Source organism: Elephantulus edwardii, unplaced genomic scaffold, assembly GCF_000299155.1.
Source record: "Elephantulus edwardii isolate Elephantulus edwardi_28Jun2011 unplaced genomic scaffold, EleEdw1.0 scaffold00006, whole genome shotgun sequence".
Classification (NCBI taxonomy): Eukaryota; Metazoa; Chordata; class Mammalia; order Macroscelidea; family Macroscelididae; genus Elephantulus; species Elephantulus edwardii.
In genome coordinates this window covers 15,554,051-15,567,423 of record NW_006399756.1, presented here as the reverse complement: position 1 = coordinate 15,567,423, position 13,373 = coordinate 15,554,051, and the positions used below count along the sequence as shown (strand labels likewise).

Genomic DNA, 13,373 nt, shown 5'->3' with positions numbered 1-13,373 from the left:
GGCTTGACATTGACATTGGCTGCAGCAGTGGGCTCAAGTATGTTAGAGATTGTGAGGATGGCACAGGACAGGACAGGATTCAGATCTGTTGTTCACGGAGTCACTACGAGCTGTACTCAACTCAGTGGCACCTAACAATGGCATATTAGATAATGACCTTAATGATATGATCGCTAGCTTGTTTATGGCATCATTTAAAAAAAATAGCATAAAGACCCAAAAGAGTACAAATGTAGAGTTATTTAAATGCTATGACCCATCAGTTAAAGAAATGTAACATGCTTGTTAGTTACTGTGTCAGTCCATCTGATTAAGGATCTTCCTCTTCCTCTTCCCCTCCACCTTTCCCAGCATGCTATTGTCTTTTTTTGATGACACATAAGGAATAGTCAGTTGCTCTGCTAGGTCAAGGCCAGGACTCTGTTGTGGTTTGAATCTACCCATGGCTTTGCTGGAGAAAGACAGTCTCCTGCCTTGCATTCTTGGAAAACCCAATAGACAGTTAACAGTGGGCAAAAAAGTGATTGTAAAAAGCATGCCTGCATATAGTTGGATGCAGTGAGTCTGCAGTGAGAAGTAAGACTATTTCCTACATATACAAAGAACAATGAGACTTAATACAGGCAATGGATTACAGAAGTGTTAGAAGGGATAGAAACATCAAAGAGGAGAGTAACCCAGTAACCTAGGAGGTACCGCTCAACCAGATTAGATTCCAAGAGCCCACATTTGCCATTGACTACTGAAGGTACCTAGGTGACCACAGAGCGGAAGTCACTTCTGCTGCTGTTGCTAGAAACTGCAGTTGCCTGCTTGCTCCTGCTCTTCCCCCTCGCCTTCCTCTCTCCTCTGTCACCATACAGCCCATCAGTGGAAGCTAACAGCAACCCAGCTGTAAAAGGAGGCTTGGAAAGTTATTTTTCAGAGTTTCATCCTCAGCTCCAAGAATTCTGTAGAGGAGAAAATGGGGTTCAGTGTCAACAGACAAGTATGGTGCTAAGTTTCTTTTTCCATGTTCAAATGAATTTTAAGTCTTTCATTAGCATGGATCATGCCTTTCTTCTATTTGTACATCAGAGACTAACTCAGATCATTACATTGCAGAAGCTCATAAAATAGTACACATTATTCAGGTGACAGCAATATGTACGAGAATAAAGCTTTCCTTTTTTGCACAAAAAAATGGTATTATCATTAACTCAAAGTTTAAATTCATTATGGAAAAACAAGCCTTTTTCAGCTTTAACTCTACCACTTTAAAACATAGTTTCAGAAAGTACTTTTTTACTAAATCTGTGTTGCCTTTGAGTCAGAACTGACCCATATCTGACCCTTCAGCAGGTTTTCAAAGCAGTAAATCAAATGGGAGGAGATTGCCCGTCCTTCTCCCGTGGCTGTATACTGTATTTATTTATAAGACGGTGGTTTTTAAATGTGCTGGTTGGTAGTTCTGGTGCTGTGTTAGTTATGTTTCTTAATACTACTACGAGTTTATGAATATCTTCTTTTTCTTGCAGCATCTAACACTTGGCTTGTTCCAGAAACAAAAGGAGCCATTGTACAAGGTGGCTATGGACATACCAGTGTGTATGATGAGATAACAAAGTCCATTTATGTTCACGGAGGTTATAAAGCATTACCAGGCAACAAATACGGATTAGTAGATGATCTTTATAAGTATGAAGTTAACACTAAGACTTGGTGAGTAGATTGAATGGAAGCATGATAAAGAGGTTATTTGTCATTAGTTATTTTTTTATTAGTTATTCATTATATGTATATGAAAGTATAAAAAACAGCTATAATTGTGTAATAATAGGAATTATGGGAAATTTAGTAATTATTAAAAATGGTAGGCATTATTAAGAATATTGAATATGTGTTCTTTAAACCAAAACCACCCACCAGCCAGTGAGTAAATTCTGACTGATGATAATTCAGCACTGGGTTTCCAACACTGAATTTTGATGAGAGGAGTCGAATCATTTTCTCATGAAGCAGTTGGTGGATTTGAACTTCTGACCTTTTGGTTAGCTGTCCAGCTCTTAACGTCTGTATAGTATATTTGTACAATAGTGATCATTATGAAAAATTTTCTGGGAGACACTAAAGAACTGTTTCAATCATTATTTCAACGAATTCTATACTCATATGTCACAAAGGCACAAAATAATTGTCTTTGTTGCGACCATTACTATAAATGATTGACTTTGAAATAGTTTCTGATCCTATAAAAGAATTTATTCTCTTGTTTTGATGCCCTGTTTATTTCAGATGAACAATTTAATAAAGTAACTTTGATATTATCTGTTGGGGAATCTGCTCTTTTTTTTTTCATTTTTCTTTTTATTATTTTCTTTTTTCTGTGTGTACCGTCAAATCAGATCTGCCTGGTACAGGAGGAGATTGTCCCTCCTTCTCCAGCAGAGCATCTGGTAGATTCGAACCCCATACTTCTAGGATTGCAGTGCAGTTTTCTTTTTTTTTTTTTTTGCAGTGCAGTTTCTTGACACTAGGCCACCAGAGCTCCCTGGGGGATCTGTTTTTCACACCTGTATTTTATTGTCATTTAAAATTAAGAAGTATTTATTTGCTTTTAGCACCTAACTTCATGCGAAATATAAACCTTTGTGGTGGTTAAGTAGTTAAGTTTCCCTTGTGATTATCATAAACAATGTGATTCTTGTATCAGTTTTCTCATGCGTTCCTGGAAAAGAATTCTTGGTAGGGTAGGTATGTAGAGGGGACATTTCTTTTTCTGAGATTATTTTCTTCTTCAATCTTACTGCATGCTCCTAGTTGTTTTTCAAGTCATTTGTGGCAAATTACTCTTCCTCTCACCAGAAGAATCTTATTTGGAGTGTGTTCATATTCTCACCAGGGTTTGATGACTCTAAGTCTTATTGGTGTTTTGCCAATGGAATGGATGTAGTATTGCATACAAAGTTTGTTCAGTGTTTAGAGTGAACTTTTTGCACAGAAGAGTATGGTTATAAATTGTGACAGTTTTATATTATGCAAACAAATATTTGAGATGTGTTCCTTAATCCAAAACCTACCCATCCACCTGCCATTGCATGGATTCTGAGCTAGCGTAACTCCCTGTCGGGTATAAGGCTGTACATTTTAACAAGAGGAGACTACCTCATCATTCTCTCACAGAGCCATTGGAGGATTTGAACTGCTGACTTTGGAAACAGTCAAACACTTAACCTACTATGCTACCAGAACTTGGTTATTAGGGAGCTCTGGTGGCCTAGTGGCAAGAACCTGCACTGCAATCCTGAAGGTGTGAGGTTTGAATCCACCAGATGCTCCACTGGGGAAGGATGGGCATTCTCCTCCTGTGCCAGTTAGGTCTGACTCAATGGTATGCAATAAAAAAGGAACTCCATTATTTGATTTTTGAGATAATTAAATCCAGGCCATGGTCTTCCCAGTTACTTGTTATGCTTCAGAGAGTTGGACAATGACTAAGGATGACAGAAGAAGAATAGATGCCTTCAAGTTGTGGTGGTGGAGAAGAGTCTTGAACATACCATGGACCACCAAGAAAACAAATAGGAGAGGGTGAAACCAAGCCTCTTCTTGGAGGCTAGGATTTTGAAGCTTCACCTCACTTACTTTAGGCATGTGGCCAGGAGAGATCAGTCCTTGGAGAGGGACATCATTCTCAGAAGGGTGGAGGGACAGTGCAGGAGAGGGAGGCCCGGGATGAGATGGATTGATTCAGTGACTGGGGTTGGTGTGTTGGAATTAGTGAGACTGGCTCAGGACAGGGAAGGGTTGCTGTACATGGTCACTATACATCGCAGATTACTCAGCAAACAATAACCTATTATGACAGGTTTGGAAGCAGGAGTGGCATCCACTTTCTACACAACATGCCTCCGGGAATTCTATGAACTTTGATAAATGTCAATGGTTATAGAGGGGCTTCAGGCTTTTTGTTCATAGGGTCACTATGAGTTGTGCTTAACTTGAAGACAACAGCAATAACAACATCAGAAACATAATATTTACAATGTTTTAATATCTTATTTGATCCTGAATTATTTAAGAAGATTAAGTCACCCAGGAACACTAAAAGGATTTTTTTCCTAATTATTAATGTTTCCATAGCATTCTTTGAGTTTGATGCTTTTTGTTAATTTCTTTTTAAATCTACTGGATTTATACTGTCAGGTTTTCAGTTTTGATACAGTTGAAAACATGTGTTAGTTGTACAAACTGATATCTAGTTTTCGTTATCTCGGAACTAGCTTTCTAGTTTTCATAGACATGGTGTGATAGAGCTGGCACATCATTTAGTGGTGAAGCAGATAATTTTGAAATGAGATGCTAAGAAAGATTAGGAATGACCCCTGTGTGTAGCGTCACAGGACTGTTAAGGCAGGGGCAATTCATAGGTTGGCATCTAGGAGAAGATGAATGTTAATGGAGGTGAGACCCCACCTTTCATGCACCTTTTCTCCTTGAGATAATTGTCAATTCTGAAAGCAGAGAAGTAGTCAGAGCTTTGTTCAGGTTCACTATGGTGGTGTGCTGAAGAAGAGGGGTCATAGTCACAACTTACAGACTGAGTCTGGGCCTCGAAGTTTTAAACTCTACTGGGGTGTATGAGCCATTACACTCATTACAAATTTGTCAGTTAGCTATGGTGACCTGCGTAACTCTGGTGGTCTAGTAGTAAGAAATAGCACTGCAGTCCCAAAGGCATGTGGTTCGAGTGCACCAGAGGAAAAATGGACAGTCTCCTTCCATGCAATGTATTACACTTTACTTTCTGTCCAGAAGTATACATACTCTGTGAATGATTTCCTTTATAATCATTAGTAGAAAATATTTCTTATAAATGGAAGTTGACAATATTCCAGATGTCCGACCTGTTGTACCACTCCGTTGTCCTGACCTCATTATTCCTCCCCCGTTCAGTTCTCCCTCTTCCGTCTATATCTTTTAGATTCTGGGATTCACTGGAAGGTCCCACAGAAATTCAAAACACGGCAGGGAAATGACTCAGGCGAAAGTGGGTGATGTAGGCTGATGTTGCAGAGACTGGAGAGCAATGGGCCAGGATCCCTATTGTGGTAGTTTATCAGCTGTTAGCTGGATCAGGCTAGATGCCATGTTCCGAGTGAGTGTTGAGATTCTATGAGCTGATTTAGGACTTGGGTAATCCCTTCTCTCAGGGTAGGGCTTGTATCCCACCCTCATTCCATCTCTTTAATAAAAGAAATACCTCATCCTTGAATATGATCTCAAGATAGGGAGGCTAGAATCACAAAGTGGAATGCTGGGGCTGGAAGGACCATATTAATTTTTTTTTTCTTCTATATTTTATTAATTTTCATAAACATTTACAGAGATTTGGGGTTTCCATTCATTCATTGTTGCACTATTCTCTCTACCCTCCTCCCAGTTTGTTCTTGTCCAAATGCCACAGTGCTTGTCAAAGCCAGTTCTGATTAATCTTCTTTGTCAGTGTGTCCTTTGCCATTCCCTATCACTCCTCCCTGAGAGAGACTTCACCCTGAGTCATAAGGAAAAGGGCATGGCGTATTCTCTTAGCTACTTCCTGCTGAAAAGGGACGCTGTGGGTTTCAGGGTGAAGATCTTCTCTCACTACTCTAAAGGGCCCCTTTGGCAGTAGGAAACACATAGACTATTATGGAGATTGATTTTGGAATTTAGATGCACTCTTATTGATTGTGCTTGGCCGTACATGTTCATATCCTTGAAGATGTATCATGGGGGTGTTGAAACCTAGAAGATACAACTTGACTAACAAGTTATAAGTACATGAGTCCAAAATTATGGAAAAGGACCATATTAATTAATTGTATCACACGTACAGTACACATTCCTTCTCTCTCCATCTGTTTCCTAATTACTGTCATTTCTTCTTCTGACATACATTTTGGCTAATTACTTCTGATACATTTTCTAGTTTATTCAAGTATCTCTCTACTGTTAAATCCATCGATTGAGTTTTTAATGTCAGGTATTAAAACTTTCATTTCTAGGACTTTTTGTGGGAGCTTTGGCCACATGACTTACAGAGTTTGTGCTGCCAAGTTAGTGGTGGTGCCTCTGGCTGTTCAAATCCACCAGCACCTCCATGGGAGTAAGATGGACAGTTATCTCTGGTGGGACTTGCAGCCTCCGGAAATCTGCTGGATGATTGGTTAGCTGTGAGTTGGTTCTGACTCCATAGTTATGTGAGAATTGAGTTTTTAAAAGGACTTTTCGAATCCTTTCAAAAAGTTTTTCTTACTTTTTGTTCATTTTCTCCAGTATCTAGATTTTAAAAATAATACATTATTTAATTTTATTTTTGTGTGCATGTGGATCTCATTTTGCTATCTGTTGTACTATTGTCTCACAGTCAAATTTTTGGATACAAAATTCATATACATTGTGTTTCATTCAGTACAGAGTTGTTTCACTGATTCCTTCATTCACATTGTATTTCATATGGTCATTCCCATACGCTGCATTTTATAAAATTAATCACCATGGATCCATGGCCATTATCACCACATTTTTATGTCTGTTTAATTAATATATCATACATTTTTTACCTCATTTTCATGATTATCCTATATAGGATATATTTTAAGGTGCAGGATGAAGGTAGATTTCCTTAAAAAGAGTTTGTGTTAACATGAGTCATACTATGAAGAATAGCTTGATCCAGGACCAATTTAATGTATTTTATCTTATCAGATTAGTATTACATGGTCTTTAAACCAGTGTTTGTAATAGACTTAGGATATAATCCATTGGTTCCCCACCTTAAAGAGGAATATGTAAAGCAGTCCTTAGTTTAAATTGAGCAAAGGTTTTAATAATACAATACTTGCAGTCACCTCTGATAACTTAGTGTAATAAACTTAACTAATGACCTTAGAGTCATGAATTTTCAGGGCTTTTTTTTTCTCAGCTTCTAAACTTCAGTACTTGTTTTGATTAATTTTTTTGTCAACTCACAGATATGTGTAAGAATATTATGTATGTGTTATTGTTTTCAATGTCCAATTGCTATTTGTCGTTTCCTACTAATAATTAGAACCTTATTTTTTCTGTGACCTAAATGAAAAGTGAAAATAAAAACTTAAGGTGACATTCTTCTCAGATTATTTTTTGTTAAATATCCATTCATTCATTTGAAAAAAAATATTATGATTTCCTAAGTAAAGATTGTAGTGACATCCACTTCCCAAATAACATGCCTCCAGAAATTCTATGAACTTTGATAAATATTGATAGTTGTAGAAGGGCTTCAGGCCTTTTGTTCATATAGTCATGCTCGGCTTGAAGGCAATCAAGAACAACAACAACACAAAGAAAGATCATCTTTACTTCTCATAAAAGACTTATTTTCAGTTTTGGTAACAAGTATATAATCTTTTCCATTAAAGCATCCAGTGATGGATGCATCACAGCTATTACTTTTAGTGGTGTTTATACTTGGAATTCAGGTCATACTTTGGCTACCAATTCACAGAAGTACTCATTTGGTCTATATCATACCATTTGGAAGACTGCGCTGGCTAATTGATGGGAAGAATTCCATATTTGTGTCCATTCCAAACTAAGGCAACCAAATGAATATGGAAGTAATTTAACAATATTCTTAATTTTTTTTTTTTTTTACTAGCAGACTTTTTACTGAAAATAATTTAGAAACTGCTACAGACTTATATCAGTAAATAGGGAAATTCCAGCTAGTTTAACAAGAAAATGTGGACCGGATAGATCATGTCAAATGAATATTTGGCAAAAGCAGAGAACACCAGAGTGATGTTTACTTGCATTTTATTGATTCTATATAGACTTCAATTGTATGGTGCATAACAAATTAAGGATAACATGACAAAGAGTGATAAGGACTTGTACCTGGAATGTTAGGATTTAGAAAGAGAATAGAGTGGTCAGAGTGGTTCACACTGGAAATGGGTGTGGCAGGATTCTAGTCTTTAGCCTTCCTTATTCAGTGTTTTACTAAACAAATGATCCAAGACACTAGACTGTCTGGTGAAGGATGTGACATTAAGATTGGATGAAGATTCACTAACTACCTATGATATAAGATAACATAACCTTGCTTTCTGGAAAGATGACTTGAAATGCTTCCTATTGAAAGTCAGAGACTACATCCAGTCTTCTGCATACAGTACACCTCGATGTAAAGAAGAGGGAATCATCACAACTATACCTGTAGAGAATCTCATGATAAATGAAGAAATGTAAATTGTCAGTATTTTTTCATTCTGATTGAATCAACAGTCCACATCCATGGAAACAGCAGATCAATCGAATACCATATTGCATTGAGCAAATACACTGTACAAGACCTTTTAAAGGACTTTTAAAAACAAAAAGGTCATTTTGATGTCTAAGGTGCACCTGACAAAGCTGTGGTCATTTTAGTCACTTCTTACTGTTAGAGAGTGCTACATGTAGTACTGCTTACCAAAAGGTTGATAGTTTGAAACCACCATTCTGAGGGGAAACCATTCATTTGAAACCATTCATTCTGAGGGGAAAAGATGGAGCAATTTCTTCTTGTAAAGATATATCGCCTTGGAAATCCACTTGAGAATCACTATGAATTGCAACTAATTAGATTGTGATGGGAAAGTCTGTGGTTAGAGACCTCTCTAAAGTACTAAAGTGCAACAATGTCAGTCTGGAGACTAAGGTGCGCCTGATACATGCCATGGTCTTTGTAGTCACTTGATACGCATCAGAGAGCTGGATAATGACTAGGGAGGATAGAAGGAGAATTGATGCCTTTGAGCTGTGGTGCTAGAGAAGAGTATTGAATGTACGTACCATGGACTGCTAAGAAAACGAACAGGTTTGTCCTGGAGAGGGTGAAACCGGGCTGCTCCTTGGAGGCAAGGATTTTGAGGCTTTGTCTGACATGCTTTGGACATATTACGAGGAGGGACCAGTCCTTGGAGAGGAACATCGTGCTTGGGAGGGTGGAGGGATGGCGCAGGAGAGGAAGACCCTCTATGAGGTCGATTGATTCAGTGACTGGGGTAATGAGGGCAGGTGTGTTGGAGATGGTGTGATTGGCACAGGATAGAGCAGGGTTTAGGGTTGTTCATAGGGTCACTGTGAGTCGCGACTTGATGGCATATAACAACAACAACAATAAAATGGCTGGCTGTGGGTTTGGGAATTTTACGCATGTGAAAGCTAAACAGTGAAAACATTTTTGGTGCTAGTGAAGCATTGTTGAGTGGGGATGCATTCAGTTTTTGGTGCTGGTGAAGAATATCGACTCTAACAGGGATTCCCAAAAGAAACAAACTAGTTTTAGAATTCATAGTGCTGGAATGTTCCTTAGAAGTAAGGTTATTGAACCTTGTGCTCATTTGCTCTGGACACATCATGAGGAAAGTCCAGTTTCTGGAAGGACATCATGCTTAGCAAAGCAGAGTGTCGTTTAAAGTGAGGGAAACTCTTAAAGGAGAGAAACTGACACAATAACTGAAACAGAAGTCACTGCCTGCCGTGTCTAAACAGCTGGGCTCTTTTAAAAAGGCAGTTTCTATGGCCTGTATATGAGACATATATTCTTTCAAGCTGTAATTTTTTAAAAAATATAAAACAACAACAGCAAAAAAATATAAAACAAACTCATTGCTCCTGAATCAGAATCAGTTCATTATTGACCCTCCAGGTGATTTTTGGAGATTGTACACCGGCTATTTTCAACTTTATCCTGTGTTTGGAAAGTTAATCATTAAAATAAAATAATAATCTTTTATAGCAACTCAGGATAATGATTTCCCATCCCTTTTTTGTGTTTTGTTGTTCCTCTGGCTTGTTTATCAGTTGGTAGTCTTTCGGTCAAGTTTGTTTGAATATGCATTATCTGATGTAGCTTCTCAGAGGGTGCAGTCTAGTGATGTATGGATTCAGTCACTCTGGCAGGACAAGAGTATTAGAAAGACCTTCTCTAGCCATTTTATTCCCTGACCTCTCTGTCAGGCCTCTGTCTGTGCTATTATCACACACAGCTGCTGGCTTCCACTTAAAGATTAAAAACAAACCAGTTCAGGTTGGATTCATCTTGATTTACAGTTACCCTGCAGGAGAGAAATGAAAGTCTCACCTTTATCCTTAGTGTTTCTCAGACTGTAATCTCTATTAATTACGTAAAGATTTTTTTCTTTTTCTTTTTAATCCCACAGAGAAGCTGGTGATTGTGAACTGCCAAACTTTTGGTTAGCATTTGAGTACTTTAACCACTATACCACCAGGGTGTCTGGAGGCTCCATTCAGACTTAGCATATTACTCTATTGTTTTCGGTATTGCCCGGAGGTAGCTTCTTTGTCAGATTAAACTCAGTTTGAACCTATTTTCAAAGGAGGATAGATTTTCCAATTTGTTTTGACTCTAGAGGATTCCTTTTAGTTTTCTTATTTCTTGTCCTTCCTAATAATCACAAGGCTTTGGACTGGTTGAAAACCATTCAGTAATGAATGTCCTGAGGAACCCGGGAGGTCGCGTGAGGAGCAGGGTACGAGAGTGGGGAACAGTGTATGTCTTGCTCAAGCTCCTGGCAGGCGGATTTTGAAGGTAGTTGGAAACAAGGTAGCAGTGTCCACTCAAAGATAGTAGGTGATAGACTTTTAAAGGCAACATCATGGTTGTCATTTTGGATGGAGAATGAGATGGGAAATTTCAGATCTGTCTCTCTTACCTGAAAGAGAACTTCTACAGCCTAGAGGTTCACGTTGAGGTCATGAGAAATGCTAGCAGCTCCGTTCTTTCAGTGAAATCTTAATTGCTGTGGACTATGAGCTGGATGGAGAAAGATTTGTGTTCTTGTCATCACTTACTTGGGGAAGGACTAGAACGAGGTCATAGGTCAAATGCCATGGACATGACTCTCACTTTTATGGAGCTTGGCAAGATTTTCTTGAATAAAAGTTTCATCATTGGCTATTGCTCGTTGCACAGCTTTCTGAGGTCTTAAATGATTTGTTTAAAATACTTTTTACAAATTACAACTTTTCTTCTAGAGAAAGAATTTATGGAATTTCTCATAATGCTATTAGATGACAGATCCATGCTTTTAGACATTTGCTATTGTAATCCATGGTATAGGGGATACTTGCCTATACTAATTATATATCCTAACTGTCATCATATGTATATTAATTATGAATGTATTTACATTCTATTTGTTTAATCAAAAGTTTATTTGGTGTAGTTATGAATGGATTCATTTAGATGGCTATGTACCTTTATCATATATCCTTTCATAAGGTCTGATATGATTATGAATACAAATGTATATTATTCTCTTTCAGAATAGAATTGAAATAAAAAAGCAATTATATGAACTTTAATGTTTCTTTAAAATGTACAAGATGTTCAATTACATACAACATTGTGATAGTTTCATAAATACTGTTGAACAAAAAAAAGGCTTAGACATATGACTACAAACTGTAATTTTATTTATCAAAGTCACAAAGTGAATATATGCTTAGAATCAGAACAGTAGCAACATTCTTTCTCTTTTTAAAAATCTGAATGTTGGACATTTAGTTGTCCACTTCATGAAAATACACTGAGTTTTAGACTTGCTGTCCTTACACTATGCATGTACATTATACAGGCAATTTCAGGCTGTGAATGGAATCTGTTCCTTTGTCTATAAGAACTTACAGTTAATCAAACTACAAACATTCAATTCTTCAGTCTTAGTGCAGCAAAGAGCTGGAGATTTTCTTCAGTGACTTGAAAGCTGAACCTACAGCAAATGAAGATGCTTGTGAATTTGCTTTGCTTAGGCATTGGTGGAGGGTCTCTGGTGACCTGGGGATAAGGCGATATGTTGCCAACTCAAAGGCAGGTATAATTTGAATCCACCAGCTGCTTCATAGAAGAAAAATGGATGGTCTCCTCTTCTGTGATTTTCAGCCTCTGAAAACCTGCTGGAAGGTCAGCTGTGAGCTGATTGATTCTCACTCAGCACAAAGCAGCAACATCATAGTGACATAACAATAAAGAGTGATGGGAAATTTCTTTAAATCAGATGTTCATCATTGGAGAATACTTGTTTTTAAACAAAAGGAAAAAAAATCAGATATATATTTTGGAGTTTATTATGTAGTTTTAACTGAATAAATTTCAGGATAAATTGAATTTCATGAACTCCTTACTTCCTTTGATATTTAAAAGCGATGGTGTATATGGCCTTTAGTTTTAAGGATGCTTGGTTCCTACCTTTGTAAAATGAAATGATAACAAAAATAGACTTTAGAAGAATAGTTCGGCTTTATATTTTGTTTCTTTAAGCATTTTAAAGTACCATGAATTTAAAAATGAAAATAAAATCTTGCAATATGTATGCTATTTTTGAGTTATTTTGTGTCCTGTTGTTACACAGGGGAACATTCTACATGGAAATTAGAGCCAATATGTAATCAGGGAGGTCTTTTTATCCTTTGTAATACATTTTTAAATTTTATCCTGTAGGACTATTTTGAAAGAAAGTGGGTTTGCCAGATACCTTCACTCAGCTGTTCTTATCAATGGAGCTATGCTTATTTTTGGAGGAAACACCCATAATGACACGTCCTTGAGTAACGGTGCAAAATGTTTTTCTGCCGATTTCCTGGCATATGACATAGGTATGTATCTGTTAGGATTGCACAAAATAGGAAATAGAAGACATTTTTCATATAGACCTTGGTAAATACAGTCATTGACAAATGTGTACACTGTTCTTTTAGAGACTAATTCTGTGAAGATTATGAGTGAAGTTCTGATTTCCACAGATGATTAGAATAGGACCAAGAGGACAGAAGTGTTGTAATGACTTGGGCATAAAGAAATCTAGGTTTGACTGCCCTTGTAGGAAGTTTTTATTAACTGTATCGGAGGCACATTGAAACCCTGTTGTGTTAATGTATACATTTTGATAATGGGTTGATATAGGAGCTATAAAATAATGTAAAGTACAAATAGTAGGATTTCTAGCAGTTTAGATTTCTTGAAGATAGACAAAGAATACTTAAATATACTAGATGAACTTAATAGGACTCTGGTAAAACAGGGAAAGTAGAGCTAAAAGAAGTCAGATTTTTTTTAAAATTTTATCTTATTATTTTGTGTGTGTGTACCATCAAATCGGATCTGACTGGTACAGGAGGAGATTGCTCCTCCTTCTCCAGCAGAATATCTGGTGGATTTGAACCACATACCTCTGGGATTGCAGTGCAACTTCTTGCCACTAGGCCACCAGAGCTCCCTAGACCCAGATTTTTTTTTTTAGACAATATGAAAACTCAGAAAATACCTTTGACTAGAAGTAACTATGAATATTTTTCAAGAA

At 37.3% G+C, this 13,373-nt stretch overlaps 1 protein-coding gene across 1 annotated transcript in view; it reads left to right on the top strand.

The window, feature by feature from the left end:
- Positions 1-13,373, top strand: part of ATRNL1 (attractin-like 1) — a 705,738-nt gene that overhangs the window by 96,787 nt on the left and 595,578 nt on the right. The window contains exons 9-10 of the mRNA XM_006879915.1: positions 1,518-1,701; positions 12,515-12,669. Of these exons, the coding sequence (XP_006879977.1) occupies positions 1,518-1,701; positions 12,515-12,669 (339 nt within the window). The remainder of the gene's footprint in view (positions 1-1,517; positions 1,702-12,514; positions 12,670-13,373) is intronic.